A 23,183-nucleotide genomic window follows, 5' to 3' on the forward strand; every position below is an offset into this window, starting at 1 on the left:
CTGGTCGAGTCAGTGGTAAGGAAGGCAAATGCAATGTTAGCAATTATTACAAGAGGACTAGAATATAAAAACTAAGGTGTAATGCTGAGGCTTTATAAGACATTGGTCAGATCGCACTTGGAGTATTGTGATCAGTTTTGGGCTCTTTATCTAAGAAAGGATATGCTGGCATTGGAAAGGATCCAGAAGAGGTTCATGAGAACGATTTCAGGAATTAAAGGATTAATGTATGAGAACCATTTGATGACTCTGGGCGTGTAGTTGCTGGAGTTTAGAAGTATAAGAGAGGAATCTCATTGAAATCTATCAAATATTGAAAGGTGTAAATGGAGTGGATGTGGAGAGGGTTTCCTATAGTGGGTGTGTTTAGGACCAGGGCACAGCCTCAGAATAGAGGGACGTCCATTTAGAACAGAGATGAGGAGGAGTTACTTTAGTCAGAGGGTGGTGAATCTGTGGAGGCTAAACCAATGTGTCTATTTAAGTGGAGGTTGATAGATTTGTGATTACTGAGGGCAGCAAAGATTACAGGGAGAAGGTAGGAGAATGGGTTTGGGACAGATAGGAAATCAGCCATGATGAAATGATGGGGCTGAATGGCCTAATCCTGCTTCTATGTTTTATTTAATTTTAAATTGCATTTTTACTTTTTAATAGTTCACTTATAATGAGTTATGAATGTTAAATGTCAAAGACATTCACAAACACTCAATCTGAATGATTACTTTGGCAGTGGGTAAACCTGGGGCATTACAAGGGTGTGGAGTGTGTCGTCTGTGTTTTGACAATCAGCAAGGGGTTCATGTTCCAACAGAAGATCTAGCTTTGGCTTAGTTCGAGAATGAGCTGCAAGGCAAGTGGTAAGGAAGTGGTTCACTGGTCACTCCATCCCATTCCCAAGCAAAATATCTCTCCCTCTATATTGTCCTGAAATCTCAGCCTAAAATCGAGAGCCACTTGCTGCAGAACGGACCATATGTTAAACATGCTTAACATCTGAGCAAAGTGGAATTCATTATATCAGCTGATCAGCTCCTTAATTACTGATCATGATCAAGCAACACACATAAAAGTTGCTGGTGAACGCAGCAGGCCAGGCAGCATCTCTAGGAAGAGGTGCAGTCGACGTTTCAGGCCGAGACCCTTCGTCAGGACTAACTGAAGTTCAGGCCATCCTGGTACAGGAGATTAGAGTTGTCTGCTGCTCAGTGTTTTTCAAGAGGTGATGGCCAACCCTCTAATGCTGCTGCAGTCTGTGTGATGGAAGTACTTCCACAGCTGTTGGATACCATCCACTTTGAAAGAAAATTGCAGGTGGTGAACTGTAGGTGGAGGAGGCTGTGGGTTTTAGAGATCAGAATTAGGATCACTTTATTGCCAGCATGTGAAACATACCTGAACTGTGGTTTGCTGCCACGCATAAAACCACAGGACAATACCATAATGGACAACGCAACAGCAACTAACAGTTTACAAGACAGTACAATGTAATGCAAAAGCCACGAGTAACCAGCAATGATCAGAATGGTCACATGCGCAAATGTCAATAATCAAACACATAACTGAACATATGAACAGACTCAATAATTATCACAGATCAAGGAGAGCAGGTAAAGCCATTTAAAGGATGTTGTGCAGGGACAGTTACGGTATTATACCTGAGTGGGTTTTGTTGAGAAACTGGATAACTACAGGAAAGAAGCTTCAGAGGTGATGGATGTTTAGCCTCTCCCTGATGGAAATTTGGTGAATGCTAGAGTGGGTGGTGTCAGCAGTAATTTTTCCAGCTCTTTACTCTGGCGATGAATAGAACTTTTAACGTTGGTATCTGACGCCCAGTGATCTCCGCTGAGTGGACCACTCACTGCAACCTGGACTTGGAGAGGGAGGAGGCAGCGGAAAACCAAACAGTGATAGAGGTGGTCACAACACTCCCAGTGATAGCTGAGTAAAAATTCGTCAGGGTACACCCTGAGATGTTAAACTTCCTAAGCTGGTATAGAAAGAACAATCTGCTGTGCTTTCCTAATGATGAGCATAACATACTTGTCCCACTTCAAAGTATTAGTATTGCTAATGGTAATCCCCAGGAATTTGAATCGTCATAGTCATACTTTATTGATCCCAGGGGAAATTGGTTTTCGTTACAGTTGCACAATAAATAATTAAATAGTAATAAAACCCTAAATAATTAAATAATAATATGTAAATTATGCCAGGAAATAAGTCCAGGACCAGCCTATTGGCTCAGGGTGTCTGACCCTCCAAGGGAGGAGTTGTAAAGTTTGATGGCCACAGGCAGGAATGACTTCCTATAACGCTCCGTGTTGCACCTCGGTGGAATGAGTCTCTGGCTGAATGTACTCCTGTGCCCAACCAGTACATTATGTAGTGGATGGGAAACATTGTCCAAGATGGCATGCAATTTGGACAGCATCCTCTTTTCAGACACCACCGTCAGAGAGTCCAGTTCCATCCCCACAACATCACTGGCCTTACGAATGAGTTTGTTGATTCTGTTGGTGTCTGCTACCCTCAGCCTGCTGCCCCAGCACACAACAGCAAACATGATCCCACTGGCCACCACAGACTTGCAGAACATCCTCAGCATCGTCTGGCAGATGTTAAAGGACCTCAGTCTCCTCAGGAAATAGAGACGGCTCTGACCCTTCAGCCTCAGTGTTCTTTGACCAGTCCAGTTTATTGTCAATTCGTATCCCCAGGTATTTGTAATCCTCCACCATGTCCCCACTGACCCCTGGATGGAAACAGGGGTCACCGGTACCTTAGCTCTCCTCAGGTCTACCACTAGCTCCTTAGTCTTTTTCACATTAAGCTGCAGATAATTCTGCTCACACCATGTGACAAAGTTTCGTACCGTAGCCCTGTACTCGGCCTCATCTCCCTTGCTGATGCATCCAATGACTCAACTACGAACACAGCGTGACCATTAATTTCCAAGTGAGTGGGGCAGGTAAGGGGTTATTGGCAGAAGTCACTCCTCATTTCCATTGTCTTGAAAGCATTAAGTTCCAAGTTGTTACGAGCACACCATGCTGTGAGACAGTCTACCCCTCTTAGATAGCAGATCACATCATTATTAGAGATGAGGCCAACTTCAGTCATGTCATCTGTGAAATTTAGGATTTTAATAGATTTGTCTGGAGGTCCAGACATATACATAAAGTGAGAATGGTTGGTGTATTAAAGACTTGGAAAAAGGCTCTTAATGTTAAACTTCGTAATCTTTGCACTCCTGTGATGGAGGCACAGCATGCTTAGGTCTGAATCAATTAGGAATCGTGTCAGTTCTTTGAGTTGTACACTTATCAGATCAATGTTTTGTGGGTAGTGGGTCTCTATTTACCCGGCTTTCAATCTGTTCTGGTAGCCACAGAATTTAATAAACAGTCTCAGATACGTTTCTAATTAGTGGTGAACTGTAGAATCTTGAGAGCAGAGGACTTGGCTGTGGTAATGCTTAGCTTTTCTTTAGCTATTTTTGCTTGTGTTAACCAGAAGTATGTCTGCTCATCGATCAATTATTTGGATAATTAATGGCTCAGAGAATGGTAAGAATTTGGAATTCGGTGGGGTCAGATGATAAGTTGGGTAAGTGTTTGGAAAATAATTTGCAGGGCTCTTGGGTAAGGGCAGGGGAGTGGTACAATTGTCTTGCTCTGCAGTGATGAGTAAATTGAGTATTTTGCTAATCATTCTGCGGTTTGATATTAGTTTTATTTGAAAATTTCAGCTGCTAAACTAAAGAAGATACGAGGCAGCTTTAGCAAGTAAGGTAAAAATCAATCCAAAGGGTTTCTACAGTTATATAAATAGCAAAAGGATAATGAGGGATAAAATTGGTCCCTTAGAGAATCAGATGTGCGGAGCCAAAAGAGATGGGGGAGATTTTGAACAATTTCTTTTCTTCGGTATTCACTAAGGAGAAGGATATTGAATTGTGTAAGGTAAAGGAAGCAAGAAGGGTAGTTATGGAAAGTATGACGATTAAAGAAGAGGAAGTACTGGTGCCTTTAAGGAATATAAAAGTGGATAAGTCTCCGGGTCCGGACAAAATATTTCCTAAGACCTTGAGGGAAGTTAGTGTGGAAATAGCAGGGGCTTTGCCAGAAATATTTCAAATGTCATTAGAAACGGGGATGGTGCCGGAGGATTGGCGTATTACTCATGTGGATCCATTGTTTAAAAAGGGTTCTAAGAGTAAACCTAGCAATTAGCGGCCTGTGAGTTTGACGTCAGTGGTGGGTAAATTGATGGAAAGCATTCTTAAAGATGGTATATGTAATTATCTGGATAGACAGGGTCTGATTAGGAGCAGTCAACATGGATTTGTGCGTGAAAGGTCATGTTTGACAAATCTTATTGAATTTTTTGATGAGGTTACTAGGAAAGTTGATGAGGGTAAAGCGGTGGATGTTGTCTATATGGACTTCAGTAAGGCCTTTGACAAGGTTCCACACAGAAGGTTAGTTAGGAAGGTTCAATCGTTAGGCATTAATATCGAAGTAGTAAAATGGATTCAGCAGTGGCTGGATGGGAGACACCAGAGAATAGTGGTGGATAACTGTGTGTCAGATTGGAGGATGGTGTGTAGCGGTGTGCCTCAGGGATCTGTACTGGGTCCAATGTTGTTTGTCATATATATTAATGATCTGGATGATGGGGTGGTAAATTGGATTGGTAAGTATGCAGATGATACTAAGATAGGTGGCGTTGTGGATAATAAAGTAGGTTTTCAAAGCTTGCAGAGAGATTTAGGCCAGTTAGAAGAGTGGGCTGAAAGATGGCAGATGGAGTTTAATGCTGAATAATGTGAGGTGCTACATTTTGGTAGGACTAATCAAAATAGGACATACATGGTAAATGGTAGGGCATTGAAGAATGCTGTAGAACAGAGGGATCTAGGAATAATGGTGCATAGTTCCCTGAAGGTGGAATCTCATGTGGATAGGGTGGTGAAGAAAGCTTTTGGTATGCTGGCCTTTATTAATCAGAGCATTGAGTATAGGAGTTGGGATGTAATGTTGAAATTGTATAAGGCATTGGTAAGGCCAAATTTGGAGTATTGTGTACAGTTCTGGTCACCGAATTATAGGAAAGATGTCAATAAAATTGAGAGAGTACAGAGGAGGTTTACTAAAATGTTGCCTGGGTTTCATCTCCTAAGTTACAGAGAAAGGTTGAACAAGTTAGGGCTTTATTCTTTGGAGGGTAGAAGGTTGAGAGGGGACTTGATAGAGGTGTTTAAAATTATGAGGGGGATTGATAGAGTTGATGTGGATAGGCTTTTTCCATTGAGAATGGGGAGATTCAAACGAGGACATGAGTTGAGAGTTAAAGGGCAAAAGTTTAAGGGTAACATGAGGGGGAACTTTTTTACTCAGAGAGTGGTAGCTGTGTGGAACGAGCTTCCAGCAGAAGTGGTTGAGGCAGGTTCGATGTTGTCGTTTAAAGTTAAATTGGATAGCTATATGGACAGGAAAGGAATGGAGGGTTATGGACCGAGTGCAGGTCAGTGGGACTAGGTGAGAGTAGGAGTTCGGCACGGACTAGAAGGGCCGAGATGGCCTGTTTCTGTGCTGTAATTGTTATATGTTAAATGTTAAACTCATTCAATATCTGCCCTTTTTTTACTATGCGTATTATTCTTAGCTGCCTTCCAAAAATAACTTTTGTGGCTGAGAATTGGTTAACGTTTTGCAGCAACAGCCTGTTGCTGCTCCTACCTCCTCTACATTGGTGACACATGACACAGGCTGGGTTCTGCTTTGTCGAGCACCTTCGCTCCATCTGCAAAAAGCAGGAGTTCCTAGTGCCCAGCCACTTTAATTCCAGTCTCCATTCCCATTCTGACATGCCGGGCCATTGCTACTGTCGCGATGAGGCCACTCAGGTTGGAGGAGAAACACATCTCATTCTGTCTGAGTAGCCTCCAACCTGATGGAATAAACATCGATTTATTTATTTATTTGGAGATACTGCATGGTAACAGGCCCTTCTGCTGCCCAACTACACCCTTGTGACCAGTTAACCTACTAACCTGTATGTCTTTGGGATGTGGGAGGAAACTGGAGGACCTAGAAGAAACCCACACAGTCACAGGGAGAATGTTCAAACTCCTTACAGGCAGGGGAGGGATTGAACTCAGGTTGCTGGCACTGTAAAGCTTTACGCTAACCACTGCACTACTGTGCCATCCCTAATTTATGTAACCTGGTAAATTTTCCCTCTCCTCCTTCCCTCTTCTTCCATTCCCCACTGTAACTCCCCTCTTCCCTCTTCTCCTCACCTATCCATCTCTTCTCCCTGGCACCTTTCCTCCTTCCCTTTCTTCTATGGTCCACTCTCTCCTCCTATCAGATTCCTCCTCCTTCAGCACTTTACTTTTTCCACCTATCACCTTGCAGCTTCTCACTTCATCCCCCCCTCCCCCACCCACCTGGCTTCATCTATCACCTGTCTGCTTGTACTCCTCCCCCCCTACCCACCTTATTCTGACTTCTTTCCCCCTCCTTTCCAGTCCTGATAAAGAGTCTCAGCCCAAAATGTTGATTGTTTATCCTTTCCATAGATGCAGAACTTTATATGTGTTACAGTGGTACTATTGCATTATTCCACTGATACAGTTTTTACCCTTGGAAGAAATTTTGCAAGTATTGACAGAAATGTGAGGGCATGACAATTTCAATGATTAGCTTTTAATTCTGCATCACAGCAGGTGACAACATTTTATCTTTAAGGTCAAGCAACTGATGATGACTAACTATTATCAATTATGGTTCTCTTTATAATCACTACGGATGGGTCTTGAAATAGTCTTTAGTTTATGTTTCTTGTTCTAGTTTTCAAAAAGGTGTTCAGACCAGAATTCAGAACAGTAAAGCCTTGTAATGTCCGCCTGCTTCTTTGTCTCTCACCACTTTGTTAAAACAATAAAGAAGTGAGGGAAAAGGGAGTAAAAAAAATATGAAAGTTAAATGAAAACTCTAACACAAACCTATTCATCAGAATTCTATGCACGGTCACCTGATTTAAATTATTCCTTTTGGTAAGGCTTGGCCCCATGTCCACAATCAGTGGCCAGTTTATTCAGTACACTAATTGTGTGGCAGCAGCTCAGTGCATAAAAGCATGCAGACATGGTCAGGATATTCATTTGTTGTTCAAACCAAACAACAAAATGGGGAAGAAATGTGATTTGAGTATTTCAGAAGCTGCTGATCTCCTGGGATTTTCCACACACAACAATCTGTTGGGTTTACAGAGAATGGTGCAATATCAAAAAAGCATCCAGTGAGCGGCATTTCTGTAGGCAAAAATACCTTGTTAATGAGTGAGGTCAAAGAAAAATGGTCAGACCAGTTCAAGCTGACAGGAAGGCAACAGTAACTCAAATAACCACACGTAACTACAGTGGTGTGCAGAAGAGTTTCTCTGAATGCACTACACGTCAGACCTTGAAGTGGGTGGGCTACAGCAGCAGAGGCCACAAACGTGCGCTCAGTGGGCACTTTATTTGGTACAGGAGATAACGTAATAAAATGGCCACTGAGTGCATAATACTGAATGGAGCAATCCTTCAACACAAGCTGTAATTGGCATTGCTTTAGATTGAATCATGTTTGCTACCTGTAACAGCACACGGGCACAGCAGTTAGTACTTCTGTTGCATAGCTCCAGCAACCTGACCTCAGGTGCTGATCGTATAGAATTTGCACGGCCTCCCTGTGATTGCATTGGTTCCCTTTCCTCCGACATCCCAAAGATAGAATCATTGGCTACGTTATCTCTAAGGTAGGTGAGTGAAAACAGAATTTGTTGATGGGCATGTGAGAAAAAAAAGTAAATATATGAAACATTGGATTGCTGTGAGAGCTGGCACTGACTTGATGGGCTGAATTGTATAATATATCATAAGAAAATGAATACATACATAAACAATTTGCTTGTTTATATTTTCATTTTACCCTGTGAAGGGATGTGGTCATCTCAACAGTGTTAGCATTTGGTGCCCTTGAGAATGTGGTGATAGCAACTGAGTGATGGCTATAACATTTCAGAGGGAGTTCATCAAATTATGTTGTGTGTGGAGTCACAAATAGACCAATCACAGACAAGAGAAAACCTGCAGATGCTTGTAATCCAAACCCCACACACAAAATGCTGGAGGAACTCAGTAGGCCTGGCAGCATCTATGGAAAAGAGTAACAGTCATGTGTTTTTGCAGTGATATTGTGTTGTCTTTATTTTCCTTCAAGGCCATCAATACATGTTCTTAACTAACTTGCGAAATTAGTTGATCATTCCTCAGGTAGGTGTTGTATATGGTTTTGCCACTTGGTTTAAAAGACTAATGACAAAATTGCTTCTGTTGTTTTAGGTCAGAGAAGAATTTGCTGCTTTCAGAGTCTCAGGCCATTAAAGAGCAGTATCTTGCAACGGTGGCAGACAGAGACAGACAGATTGCAGAACTGAGGAAATTGAATCAAGAAATGTGGACTGGTGAATTGGGAAACGTTAGTGGTATGCACCAGATAAAGGTAAACATTTCATAAATCAATTTGCAAATGAGACTCTCAGGAGTGGTATTATCACCTGCATAGTACTGACTTTTTTCTCCCTTCATGGTTTCTAGATTCACTGCTATTGTACCCATTCTCCCAGTAAAAGTTAAATCAAAAGATGACTCAACAGCAATTACAGAATCTCAGTCATTACAGTTATTAATTCAATCCCATTTGTGTTTTAAGTCAAAATATGTATTTGAGTATTATTGAATGCTGGTGTAGGAGTTAAAACAATTCTGAATTTGTTCATGTCTGAGGAGATCTGGCAAAATCTGGTGGATCTCCTATCCATTCCGACATTTAGTATCCGTCACTTCGTATTGAGTATGTGATGTCTGTTCTTATCTCTTTATTTTGTGGGTCATGATGCTGAGGAATATAATTCGCATGAGTGAACATCATCCTCTGCCTTCACCTGTGTTACCAGAGATGGAGGGTGTGATTTCTTTTGTGTCACAGGCCATGATGTTCAGAGGAGTTTCACAAGGGTGATTCCAGGAATGAAAGGGTTATCATGTGAGGAACGTTTGATGGCTCTGGGTCTGTACTCGCTGGAATTCAGAAGGATGAGGGGGTGATCTCATTAAAATCTTTTGAATGTTGAAAGGCGTGGACAGAAGAGACATGGAAAGGATGTTTCCCATGGTGGGAGAGTCTAGGACAAGGGGGCACAGCCTCAGGATAGAGGGGCGCCCCTTCAAAACAGAGATGCGGAGAAATTTCTTTAGCCAGAGGGTGGTGAATTTGTGGAAGTTGTTGCACGTGCAGCTGTGGAGGCCAAGTCTTTGGATGTATTTAAGGCAGAGATTGATGGGTTCTTGATTGAACATGGCATCAAAGGTTACAGGGAGAGGGCCGGGAACTGGGGTTGAGGAGACGGAAAAAAAGGATCAGCCATGATTGAATGGTGGAGCAGGCTCGATGTGTCAGATGGCCTAATTCTGCTCCTATGTCTTATGGTCTTAAAACAGATGCAAAGAAATTCCTTTAGCCAGAGGATAGTCAATTTGTGCAATTTGTTACCTCAGGCAGCTGTGGAGGCCAGGATGTTGGGTGTATTCAGGCAGAGATTGATAGTCTCAATTGGCCATGGCATCACAGGTTATGGGGAGAAGGCTGGGAGGTGGGTCTGAGGAGGGGAAAAGAGGATCAGTTGTGAATGAACGATGGAGCAGGCTCGATGGGCCAAATGGCCTAATTATGCTTCTCTGTCTAATGGTTTTAAAGACATCCAGAACCTGGCAGAAATCTGAGTGGACTTTTGAGCATTCACAATCTGTTTTAAGCTCTGTATAAAATTGGGTTTGCATGCAGCTTGGGCTTCACCATAAAGAATGTTGCAAAATCTTTATCTAAATGTGAAGGGAAGCGTGTTCCACTTGAAAACCATACATCTATCATGCATTGTTCCTCGCTTTTGATCCCCTCTCCCGTGGGGCCTGCACCAGATATGCCACTTTTACATGCACTCTTTCCTTAATTGATTTCCTCCCACCATCACTATCTCTCCCCCCCCTTAGTTTTTCAGTTGTCTTCCTTTCCCTTGAGCCTTCTCCTGTACGTTCCTCCTTGGTTGTTGACTTGCTACCCCATCTTAAGTTCAGGTTTATTGCAATGGTATCACTACCTTGAGTATAAAAGCCACCTCTTGGCTAGAGGATGGTGTACCTATGCAATTTATTGCCACAGATAGTAATGGAGTTAAGTTATTGAGTATATTTAAAGTGGAGCTTGATATGTTCTTGGTTATTGAAAGTATCAAAAGTTTTCGGGAGAAGGTAGGAGAATGTGGTTGAGAAGGATAATAAATCAGCCATGATGGAATGGCAGAACAGATCCCATGGGTTGATTGGCCTAATTCTGATCCAATGTCTTATCCTCTTGTGGTCTAAAATTAGCTTTTTGTAACAGCAGCACAGCACATTACAGACATGGCAACATAAATATTATTAGCTTAAATTAACATAAATTATATATATGAATTACATATGTACCTACCATTAAGTCTGATTCCATTTCACCTCCCGCCCCCTCAGCTCACTGCTGATATCGTCACGGGACAAGTTTCCCTTTACATTGGAAATTAGCATTTAGTTAATGAATTTGTTCTGTATCAAACTGACAAGTGGCAGGTCACGCTTATTTCAACATTACAACTGTTCATCTAAAAGCAGCTTAGTCCAATGAATTTCCAAAAATGCAGAATTACTTGTGTATGATTATAATTATGTCATAATTCCCTTGTGCCATCTTGTCTATGTTTGAATGAAACTTCCAATTGTACGTAACAAACTGCAATGTTATTGCGTTGATGATACTTTACTTATCCGGATCTATTTCAATAAAATTAAGAGTTCTGTTTTTGTGTAAAAAAAATATTGATTTTTTTCCAGGATCTGAGTCAAAGGTGATTATATTTTCCACTTATGTTATTTCTAATTCATAGTTTATGGGAGTACTTGTCTAGGATAGAAAATACTTAACAAAATTAATACAGGTCCTGTTTAGATTTACCAGCACCTGATTTGTGTACACACGATCTAGTGTTTGGGAGACTGCTGGGATGGATTTGCCAGCCGCTGCAGAGATGCAAGCACCTCCTCCCTGTTGGGAATTCAGTTCATAGCCATATGTACCATATAGATGCAGGTACAGATTTATTCGTCATGTGTACATTAGAGTTAACAACCAACACACCACAGAATGTGCCAGGGGCAGTGCGCAAGTGTTACCACACAGTCCAGCACCAACAAAGTTTGCCCACAATGTTCAACCCAACAACAACACAGCACAGAACAACACAAATAACTGTAACAACAGAAGAGCAAAACCTCACCCCAGGACAGGCCACACCCGGTCCTTATTGTTCCATTCTGCGTCTTGTGGTGCATCAGGGGGTAACCTTGCCATTTCTTTGGCATTTTTGTCTGGCTTTTATGAGGCTGAGTTGCAAGCTCGATGCTCAGCCCAGCGCAGATGGAAAGCGTGCAAGGTGCTGGCCGGATTCTAACCTGGGACCACTGGCCTCTAAGTCTGATGTGAGTGCCACCAGCCAAGTACATCCAGTCCTTGGATGTCTCATGCTCGTAGACACGGGTCTCCAGCCTTCAGTCTCTGGCCCGGACTCTCACAATTACTGCATGGAGCCTGAAGCCTCCAGTCTCTAGCTCGGACTTGCCCACTACCTCTGGACTTACCAATTCTCGTGTTTGACCTTTTGGGCATTCTACCTATGCACTTACGAATATTTGACAGGAGTGATACCTTGCTATAACTTGAGGAAGACTTGTGTGTTTTTGAGAACTGCCAGTGTGTATACGCAATCAAGCTTTTTAAATCATTTTGTTTATGTTTTAGCCATTAGAAACCGTATCTTTACTGGGCATTGAAAATGTTGCTGAACAAGTCAAGGCTCTGCTGGTAGAAAATAAACAACTTCAGACTGAAGCTCAGGGTTACCTACAGGAAATTCATCAGAAAGAACTACAGTTTCAGCAGCTGAACAGCAAGGTAATATGGATGTGAAGATCATGCTAGTGTTAATACGATTGTCAATTCCTCACAGGGTTTCCATGAAGTAATTAGCTGTTATATTTCTTTACTCATTGGCTGGCATAGGTTGTGCAATGCATTGAAGATAGATCAGCATTAACAAGCCAGCTGAAAACGGTGTCTCAGACTCTGCGTGACACACAGGTGCGTTATGGAGATCTACAAAATCGCTACTACAGCCTGGAAAGGCAATACCAAGCACTGCGCTCATCTTTCCAGCATGTAGAGCAGGTGAGTTTGGTCAGCTGTCAGGTTACTTTTTCCTTTTATTTTCACCTAATTTTTCTCAAAATACCCAAGGGAAGAAAAGGTATATAAACAAAACTAAAAAAAAAAGGATTTAGTCATAGTGTTATGGAGCATGAAAAAGGCCCTCCAGCCCAACTAGTCCATGCTAACCAAGATGCCTTCCCCAGCTGGTCCCTTTTGCTTGCATTTGGCTTGTATCCCTCTAAATCTTCTTCATTGTAGACCTGCCAAAATAGGTTTTGAACATTGTAATTGTACCCATTTCTATAGTCGTATATAAAATGATAAGAAACATAGCTCGAGCTGACAGCCAAGAGACTTTTTTCCAGGGTGGAAATGGCTAATATAAGGGTGCATAATTTTAAGGTGATTGGAGAAAAGAATAGAGCGATATGTCAGGTACATATTTTTTTTTACACGGATTGGTGGGTGCATGGAACCAGAGGTGGTAGAGGCAGATATATTAGGGTCACTTAAGAAACTCTTAGAAAAGCACATGGATGATAGGAAAATGGAGGGCTATGTAGAAGGGAAAGGTTTTATTAATCTTAGAGTAGGTGAAGATGTTGGCATTACATTGTGGGCTGAAGGGCTTGTACTGTGCTATTATTTTCTATGCTCTACCGCTTACTCTGGCAGCTGGTTCCATAAACTCACCACCATCTGTATGGAAAATGTTGCCCCTTAGTTTACTTTATATCTTTCCCTTCTCACCTTGAATCTATGACCTCTAGTTTTACTTGGGAAAAAGACTGTGACCATCCACCTTATCTGTGCTCCTCTTGGTTTAAAAATCTCCAGGGTCATTGCTCAAGGTATACGGTCCCAAACTAACCAGCCTCTCTTCATAACTCAAGCCCTCAAGCTCTCTTCATAACTCAAGCAACATCCTTGTGACCTTTACTGCACCTTCTGTATCGGGGTAGAGTAACAGCTATGTAACACTTTACAGGGCCAGCTGTAAGATGGAGATTCAATTCCCAATACTGACTGTAAGGAGTTTGTACATTCTTCCCGTGATCATGTAGGCTTCCTCTGAGTGCTCTAGTTTCTTCCTGCATTTCAAAGAAGTAAGCTCAGAAAACTCGGCCTTCAACCTGTCTTGTGCAGCTGGATTCTGGACATTCTGTCAGATGGCTAGCAGGTAGTAAGAGTGGGCTCCTTCACCTCTGCTCCCTGACCCTCAACATAGGTGCCCCTCAGGGCTGTGTCCTAAACTCTCTCCTTTATTCTCTGTATACCCATGACTGTGTTGCCACCCACAGCTCCAATCTACTCGTTAAATTTGCTGACGATACTACAGCGATTGGCCTAATCTCAAATAATAACGAGGCAGCCTACAGAGAAGAAGTCATCATCCTGACACAGTGGTGTCAAGAAAACAACCTCTCCCTCACTGTTGCAAAAACAACACAGCTGGTTGTGGACTACTGGAGAAATGGAGACAGGCTAACCCCTATTGACATTAATGGATCTGAGGTTGAGAGGGTGAACAGCGTACACATCACCGAGGATCTCACGTGGTCTGTACATACCGGCTGTGTGGTGAAAAAAGCACAACAGTGCTTGTTTCACCTCAGGCGGCTGAAGAAGCTTGCTATGGGCCCCCAAATTCTAAGAACTTTCTACAGGGGCATCACTGACTGGCTGCATCACTGCCTGCTGTGGAAACTGTACTTCCTTCAATCGCAGGACGCTGCAGAGAGTGGTACTGACAGCCCAGTGCATCTGTGGATGTGAATTTCCTACTATTTGTGCATAAAAAGAGCCCGAAGTCACCCTAACCACAAACTGTTCCAGCTGCTATCATCCGGGAAATGGTACTGCAGCATAAAAGTCAGGACCAACAGGCTCCGGGACAGCTTCTTCCACCAGGCCATCAGACTGATTAATTCACACTGGTACAATTGTATTTCTATGAGATATTGACTGTCCTGTTGTACATAGTATTTATTGCAAATTACTCTTCATGTATGTGAAGGGTATAAGTAATAGTCAATTCAATTCCTTACTCCTTATCCTTTTTCCAATGACATCCTTTCGTGGATTGAATTTAAATATATTTTCAGATCACTTTTAATTTGCATTGTAGAGTATTCAAGGAAGAAGTCAGAAATGCTGAATTCTGCTTCCCAGCTTTGGGGCTGACTAATGGCAACATTAACTATTTCTAGTCAGCCCAAGTTTGAATGGTGACTGTGACCATACAGATGAAGCAAGGATCAACTGAAGTTTGAGTCTCACCTTTTCTGTGTTGCAGCACGAGACGAGTGAGGAAGTTCCTCCTGGAGCTCCACAGGAGCGTGCCAATATTATAGTGGAAATTGACAATTTGGAGTTGAATGAACTGCGGAGAAGGTGAGTCCAAATTACAGGATGGAATGTCTCAAATGCTAAAGGTTTCATCAATTTGGAAACATGACTGCTTTTAAGTGATTGACTTTAGAGGTGAAATAAACTTGTTTATGGCAAATGTGGATAGAAAAGGCTTGGAGCAAGGGTTTACAATTTTTATTATGCCATGGAACCCTACTGTTAACCAAGGGGCCTGTAGACCCCCAGATTGGAAACCCTTGGTTTACAGGGATACATGCCAAATATGGGTGAATGGGACTTGCTTAGGTGGGCACCCTGTTGGGCATGGATGAGTTTGGCGTGTCTGTTTCTAAGCTATTACTCTATGCTTGTAAGTAACTGCAGAAAAGAACATTTTTAGTGGCTGAAGTGAACAGGTTAAGATGCCAGAGAAACAGCCTTGGGTCATGAACCAGAGAATGAGAGAAGCTTCAAGTACATACATCCAAAAAAAAATTGTTTTCAGTTGAGGGCATGATAGAAAAGGAAACAAGACAAATCTTATGTTGTGCCAAAAACTAACCAGTGACATGGAAATGAACCACAATAGCTGAGACTTGTGATTGTGGTGAGACCAGACACTTAAAATCAGTTCGGCGACCAGTATTTGAAACTGGAGCATTGACAATTCAGGGTCTTGCCAGACCAAGATCAACAGGCAGATTTCTGACTTTGATGAATGGACACACCAAGTAGCTGAGAGTTTGGAAGCTACTAAACCAAAGATCGCAATTTTATGTTGTGTAGCCTCAGATATTATTTGTTCGGTCAAAAAGGAGATCTCTTCCATAGAACACTGGACCTATGGAACAGCCAGCCAGTTCTGACAGAGGGCTCTAACTTGTTCATTTGCTTCAACTGAAAATTGCACAGGATTTTTGACTTGGGAATACATCACCTCATACCAAAATTTGAAATTCACTGCCTGGGTGACCTCCTAGGCTACTTTTTTCATTTCTCAGAGTTTTGAGTCGGTTGGAGAATGCCTTGTGCAGAGTTTTGACCTAAAGCTTCAGCAGTTTCTCTCTCTCCCCCACATAGATGCTTCTTGATCCACTAAATTTCTCCAGTAGATTCCTGTTCTCGTATTCCTGCACCTCCATTAAGCTGAGCTTTTAACCTCTAGGGTGGTCAGATAATTTGAGTGGAGGGTTTTGTGCATTGTGGTGTATCAAGATGTTACATCTATGGTATGTTAGACTGGATGAAATATAGGACCATTGTTCATTTTTAGTAGATGTTATTTAATGAGAGAATTTCAACACTCATCAGGGGAGAAGGATTTGTGTGAATAAACTATTCCAGGTATTTGAAGAAGAGAGAGCAGAAGTAAGTGATATGAGCTTTGATTTACAAAATCAGCCAGTTTTGTTGGGTGTGCTTTGCCTTTGGCAGCTTTGATAATGAGAGTGGGATCTAGATTCCTCAACTTTCACCTTTTTAGATGCCCATCCATGAAATCAGTCCTACAGAGAAAACACCAGCAATTATGAACATAACAGAGTTGACTTTGCAAATTAAAAATCAGAATGCCAAATGGCTTTGTGCAGGAGAAGTCCTGCCTCACTAATATGATTGAGTTCTTTGAGGAAATAGCTAATTAAATTGATGAAGCAATGGTTGTAGGCATCGAGTATGTTGACTTTCATGAGCCATTTGACAAGGGCCCGGAGACTTATAAGGTTAAGGCACATGCCAGACTGGCTTATTGAACCCAAGGCTGGCTAGCTGATGGGAGGCAAAGGAGCGTGGTAGAAGGATGCTTTAACATTGGACATCAGTGACCTGTGGTGTACTGTAGGGATTGGTTCCAGGATCCTTGTTGTTTCTAATACCTATTAACGACATAATAAGTGAATGTAGGTGGTATGGTTTTTATGATGGCGGTATTGTGGATAGCGAAGAAGGTTACAATAGATGGAAAGTTAGGTGGCGTATTGGCAGATGGAATTCAATACCAACATGTGGGAAGTCAGGTAGGAGTGGGACATATACAATAACTGATAGAGGGACCTTGGGGTTTATTGTTCCCAGAAAGTATCAGGTAGATAGGGTGATGATGAAGACATCTGGCAAGCTTCCTTCATGTGATGGGGCATGGACAAAAAAGTTGGGCATTAAGTTATAACTTTACAAAACACTGGGTAGACCACTCTTGGAATATTGTGTGCAGGTCTGGTCAACACACTATAGGAAGGATGTGTTTTACTGGAGAGAGTGTAGAGAAGATTCATCAGGGTATTGCCTGGATTGGAGAACTTTGATTATGAGGAGAGAGTTTATAGGCTGTTTTTTTTCCCCAGGAGTGGAGGAAGCTGGGGATGACCTGTTAAGACTTGAGAAATTTGTTTATTTTCCTAGTGTACAAATATCAACAAGAGGGCACAGGTTTAAGTAAGGTAATGGTTTTAAAGGGAACTTGAAGAGAAAGTTCCTTACACAAAATAGTTGATACCTGGAATTCACTGTTAGGAAGTGATGGAGTTGGGTACTTTCAATGTGTTTAAGATACATCTAGAAGGCACTTGAATAGACCAGGCATTGAGAATACAGAGCTGGTGCAGGCATTTGGGATTTGTGTAGATCAGCGGTCCCCAACCACCGGGCCGCAAAGCAGGAAACGATATGAGTCAGCTGCACTTTTCCTCATTCCCTGTCACACACTGTTGAACTTGAACATAGGGTTGCCAGTGGTCCCCTATTTGCCGGAACATCCCGTATATTGGGCTAAATTGGTTTGTCCCATACGGGACCACTCTTGTCCCGTATTTCCCCGCTAAGGTAGAGCATTTCTATGAAACCTTTTGTGCTGAAATGGCGTAAAGCAAAGAAGCAATTACCATTAATTTATATGGGAAAAATTTTTGGGTGTTCCCAGACCCAAAAAATAACCTACCAACTCATTCCAAATAACACATCAAACCTAAAATAACTCTTAACATATAGTAAAAGCATTAATGATATGATAATTACACAGCCTATATAAAGTAGAAATAATGTCTGTACAGTGTAGTCGGGAAGATTAAGCCAAAACGGATTTGTGTAAAAATAAAATGGGCACGTACGCATATTCGCATGTCACGCATGCGGACACAGGTGCCCGTGCAAGGCTTCATGGTCATGGTAGTCTTTCTCGGGGTAAACACAAGTGTCCTGTCAACACACACAAAAAGTGCTGGTGAAATGCGGCTGGCCAGGCAGCATCTAGGAAGAGGTACAGTCGACATTTTGGGCCGGGACCGTTCATCAGGATTTGATTGCTACTTTTGTCCCTTATTTGTGAGTGAGAAAGTTGGCAACCCTAACTGTAAAAGACATGTTGAGGTGAGCTTAACCCTACTTGAACACCCCTCCACCCCCTGGTCGGCCGGTCCGCAAGAATATTGTCAATATTAAACCGATCCACGGTGCAAAAAAGGTTAGGGTCCCCTGGTGTAGATGAGCAAAAACATCACTCTGGTTCTGGTGGACTGTAGGGTCCACTTATGTGCTGTACCACTCCGAGACTGACTTGATGAGCACCAATATCTATGCCTGTTAACACCATCCTCACAGTTATCAGGCAGCTCCAGTACTTGTCTATATGAACCTTCTCTGTAGTTCCTTGTAACTTAGAACATAGACATCCACAGCATGTTACAGGCCCTTCTGCCCACTATGTTGTGCCAACCATGTGACCTACTCTAGACACTGCCTAGAATTTCCCTACTGCATAGCCTTCTATTTTTCTAAGCTCAATGTACCAATCCAAAAGTCTCTTTTAAAAAAAAAAAGACCCTTTTGTATCTGCCTCTACTGCCGTTGCCGGCTGTGCCACCACTCTGTGGGGGAAAAACTTACTCCTGACATCCCCTCTGTACCTATTTACAAGCAGCTTAAAACTATGCCTCCTTGTGTTAGCCATTTCAGCCCTGGGGAAAATGCCTCTGGCTATCCACACGATCAATGCCTCTCATCATCTTATACACCTCTATCAAGTCACCTCTCATCCTTTGTCACTCCAAGGAGAAAAGGCCAAGTTCACTGACCTATTCTCATAAGGCATGCTCCCCAATCCAGGCAACATTCTTGTCAATCTCCTCTGCACTCTTTCTATAGTATCGACATCCTTCCTGTAGTGAGGTGACCAGAACTGAATCAAGTAGCTCACAATTGGTGCAATATTTTGGACACTGCCTGACATTGTTTGAAAGCTTTGGATTTTCTGCTTTTAGCAGATTTAAAATTTGCCCTGTTGACAATTCAGCATAAATTCCAAGATTGGCAATGACTCTCGGGCACACCGCTCTCTAGTTGAAAAGGTCCAATTCTCAGTTAATTCAATAAATTACTCAGTTTTTAGAGCTTTAATAGCAAATTGCTTTGCACTAACATTCCCTTATGGTTCAACTAAGTCTAAGTCATGAGTATTAACTATATATATTTTTGTTAAATTCTCATTGGCACATAGTATGGTCTGACATGAGTGTACTGAGGGTGTGCTTCACTGTTGGAGCTGCCAACTTTTAAAATAGCATTAAATAAAGCTACATCTGTCTGCTCAGAAGTACATAAAATACCCTTGGATGATAACAGTTCCTTAAAAGATAAGTATTAATTGGTCTCCTGTTTTTTGCCTGCGATATACATGTCTTTCACAAAATACCGATTTGGCTGCAGAGCATGTGAGGATGAGTTGGAGAAGTTCGTTCTTCATTCGCAGTGGGTCATTTGTGTATATTGTTGATGATACAGGCTTGCGGAATCAGAGCAGCGGAATGCGTCTGCCCATCAGGAGCTGACCCAGTTGGCACAAATGCTTGCAGATGAAGAACGGCGGAGACGTGCAGCTGAGGAAGCATTGCTGGCAGCTGAAGAAAGGTTCAAGGGGTGAGTGTTTAAACTGCATTAGACTGGATATCATGCAAGGATATCATTGCCCTTCCATTACGGTATCACCCACATCTGTTTATTTCAAATAGTTTTTCTTTGTCTATTTGACAAACTTGTGCAGCCACTCAATTGAAAAAGGAACAGGATTTTTAAATAATAAAAAATCCATTTACGGTTAAAGAATGGAGGAAACAATAGCATTTCTCCCAGGGTAGTGTCTCAAGGGAATTGCAGTGAGTGGAGGTTGATTACTATGTATAAAATCGATCTCAGTTCCTGAACAGTGAGCTTCATTAAAGGCATATCCACTGTGGCTGGAAATAGTACCACTTTTAGCAACCTTGGAACAATAAAATGTCATTTTTCTGTGGACATGATACATACAATGATTTCCCAAAAGACATGTTAGGTAGCTTGCAAAATCTGAAGAGCCATGTATGTGTGATTGAGATAGAATTATACTGGCTCGAAAAGACCTATCCAGTTGGTGTTCCTCCTTTGTTCTTTCAACACGGGCTTTGAAATTTAAAAAAAATTAAACATGGAATATAGTACAGTATACTACAGGCCCTTTGGGACACAATGTGCCAACTTACTTAAATCTACCTCACGATCAATCCAATTCTTCTCTACCACCTGCCTTGGGAATGCGTTCCAGATATCCACCACTCTGTTTAAAAACAAAGCCAACCTCAGACATCTCCTCTTAACTTTCCTCTGTTTACCTTAAACGGGCATCCTCTGGTATTGGTCATTGCCACCCTTGGAAAAAGGTGTGGGTGTCCACTCTAGCAATGCCTCTCATAATCTTATACACCTCTGTTAAATCGCCTCTCATGCTTCTTTGCTTCAAAGAGAAAAGTCCTAGCTCACTCAACCTTTCCTCATATGACATGAAAGACATTATTGTGTCATTTTCCATCACTATTTCAGGGCACGCTTTCCGGATCATAAATTGCTGAGAATAAAAGCATTTATCTTTATTTTTCCATTGGCTTTTTTGCCAGTTGCTATGAATCTGCATCTTGGTTTAGTGATTCCCTTACCTACTCTGAATCAAACCTCTCGTAGTGAGTGAGTAAGGCCGTCATCATTCAGGATCGACCATGGATGTTGCATCCCAGCTGTCGAGATATGCAAGCCTGGGCAGTATGATATGGAGAGCAAGCTGTTGCCCAAGTGGCAAGCTCCCCCTCTCCATGCTTCTGAGGAACCCAAAGGAACAGCAGAGAGTGATACAGTTTGGCACCAGCAACGTTGCAGAAATTGCCAGTCAGCATTGAACTCCAAGCTGAACTGTCTTAGAGACTCCAGCTCTGGATTTTTCTCTTGGAGTTTACTCCCAAAACCTTCCCCATAAGTGGTTATAGCTGCAAAGCAGTGGAGGTTTGAGGTCAGTTTTCCTTCTCTGTCGGGAGCAACTGATTTTAACTCTGTGGATAGGATTCATTGAGAGACTTGTGTTCTCTCCAGTGGTTCATGTCTGTAAATGTTTTGAAGAATTTACATTTTATAGAAACATAGAAAATAGGTGCAGAAGTAGGCCATTCGGCCCTTCGAGCCTGCACCGCCATTTATTATCATGGCTGATCATCCAACTCAGAACCCCGCCCCAGCTTTCCCTCCATACCCCCTGACCCCCGTAGCCACAAGGGCCATATCTAACTCCCTCTTAAATATAGCCAATGAACTGGCCTCAACTGTTTCCTGTGGCAGAGAATTCCACATGATTAATGCCGTGGTTTCTTTCCAGCCTTGATCCACTTCCAGTCAGACTACCACCCAGAGAGTACACTATTCAACTGGAATCGGATGAAGAACGCGAGGCTTTGATTATAGATTCCAGTGAGCAGGTGGTGGTGCGGAAGGTGTGTATTTATTTCTTTACATTCTACTTTTGATCCAATTTTCTGAAACTTTTATACAGTACCTTCCTTGTTTCTCCCTGCAAACTGAGAGACACTTTGGAAATCCTGTTTTGTTGAACATACTAACTTAAAATACGATGCAGTTCCTTGGTCATTTTACAGTCTCTAGTACAGTACTATGCAAAAGTCTTAGGCACATATACAGTTCCAAGAAAATGTTTGTGAACTTTTGATTTAGGTTTCCAGTATCTGCAGTTGTTTTTCTTTTACTTTTCTGCATTTCTAGTTTTCTGTATTAGTTACACATGAAATGTGGTCTGATCTTCATCTAAGTCTCAATAATAGACAAACACAATCTGCCTAAACTAAGTACACCAACAATTTAAGAGTTTAAGAACCCGAGAGGTACCGTTGCAGCTATATAGGACCCTGGTCAGACCCCACTTGGAGTACTGTGCTCAATTTTGGTCGCCTCACTGCAGGAAGGATGTGGAAAAATAGAAAGGATGCAGAGGAGATTTACAAGGATGTTGCCTGGTTTGGGGAGCATACCTTATGAGAATAGGTTGAGTGAACTTGGCCTTTACTCCTTGGAGTGACGGAGGATGAGAGTGACTTGATAGAGGTGTACAAGATAATGAGAGGCATTGATCATGTGGATAGTCAGAGGCTTTTTCCCAGGGCTGAAACTTGAGAGGGCACAGTTTTAAGGTGCTTGGAAGTAGGTACAAAGGAGATGTCGGGGTAAGTTTTTATGCACAGAGTAGTGAGTGCGTGGAATGGGCTGGTGGTGGAGGCGGAAACAATAGGGTCTTTTAAGAGACTCCTGGATACCTATATGGAGCTTAGACAAATAGAGGGCTATGGGTAAAGCCTAAGTAGTTCTAAGGTAGGGACATGTTCGACACAGCTTTGTGGGCCGAAGGACCTGTATTGTGATGTTTTCTAATTGTACTACTTCTCATCAATACTAGGTACACCATTTAAACAATCACAGTCTAGATTCAAAAACATATGTGAACCTCTGGGATAATGCCTTTTGTGGATAGATGAGACAAAAGTTGAACTTTTTGACAGAAATGCATATTTCTATGTTTGGAGGAAAAAGGGCACTGCACACCAACACCAAACCCTCATCCCAGCTGTGAAGCACGGTGAAGGAGCATCATGGTTTGAGGTAGCAAAGCAGCCTCAGGGCCTGGACAGCTTGCAATTGTTGAGGGAACAATGAATTCAAAATCGTATCAACCTATTTTACAGGAGAATGTCAGGGTAGCATTCCATCACATGAAGCTTAATAGAAGTTGGATGATGCAACAAGACAATGATCCAAAACACAAGAGTAAATCAACAACAGAATGGTTTAAAAAGAAGAAAATTCATTTTTTGGAATAGCTAAGTCGGAGTCCAGACCTTAACCCAATTGAGATGCTGTGGCATGACCTGAACAGGGCTGTTCATACAGGGTATCCCAGAAATATTAATGAACTGAAACAGTGTTGTATGGAGGAATGATCTAAAATTCCTACTCGCCGTTGTGCAAGTCTGACGAGCAGCTACAGGAAACGTTTGGTGGAGGTTATTGCTGCAAAAGGTGGTTCTATCAGTTATTAAGTACAAGAATTCACATACTTTTTCCAGCCTGGACTGTGAATAATTAAACAGTGTGTTCAATAAAGACATGAAAAGTACAATAGTT

The 23,183-nt window shown here is 42.1% G+C and overlaps 1 protein-coding gene across 3 annotated transcripts in view; it reads left to right on the forward strand.

The window, feature by feature from the left end:
• LOC134353590 (golgin subfamily B member 1-like) overlaps positions 1–23,183 on the forward strand; it is a 99,374-nt gene that overhangs the window by 73,966 nt on the left and 2,225 nt on the right. For all 3 annotated transcript variants that reach the window (XM_063061681.1, XM_063061682.1, XM_063061683.1), the window contains exons 23-28: positions 8,402–8,561; positions 11,946–12,098; positions 12,207–12,371; positions 14,650–14,747; positions 19,479–19,613; positions 21,370–21,484. In XM_063061681.1, coding sequence (XP_062917751.1) covers positions 8,402–8,561; positions 11,946–12,098; positions 12,207–12,371; positions 14,650–14,747; positions 19,479–19,613; positions 21,370–21,484 — 826 coding nt within the window. The remainder of the gene's footprint in view (positions 1–8,401; positions 8,562–11,945; positions 12,099–12,206; positions 12,372–14,649; positions 14,748–19,478; positions 19,614–21,369; positions 21,485–23,183) is intronic.

The sequence above is a fragment of the Mobula hypostoma genome, chromosome 11, assembly GCF_963921235.1.
Source record: "Mobula hypostoma chromosome 11, sMobHyp1.1, whole genome shotgun sequence".
NCBI classification, from domain to species: Eukaryota; Metazoa; Chordata; class Chondrichthyes; order Myliobatiformes; family Myliobatidae; genus Mobula; species Mobula hypostoma.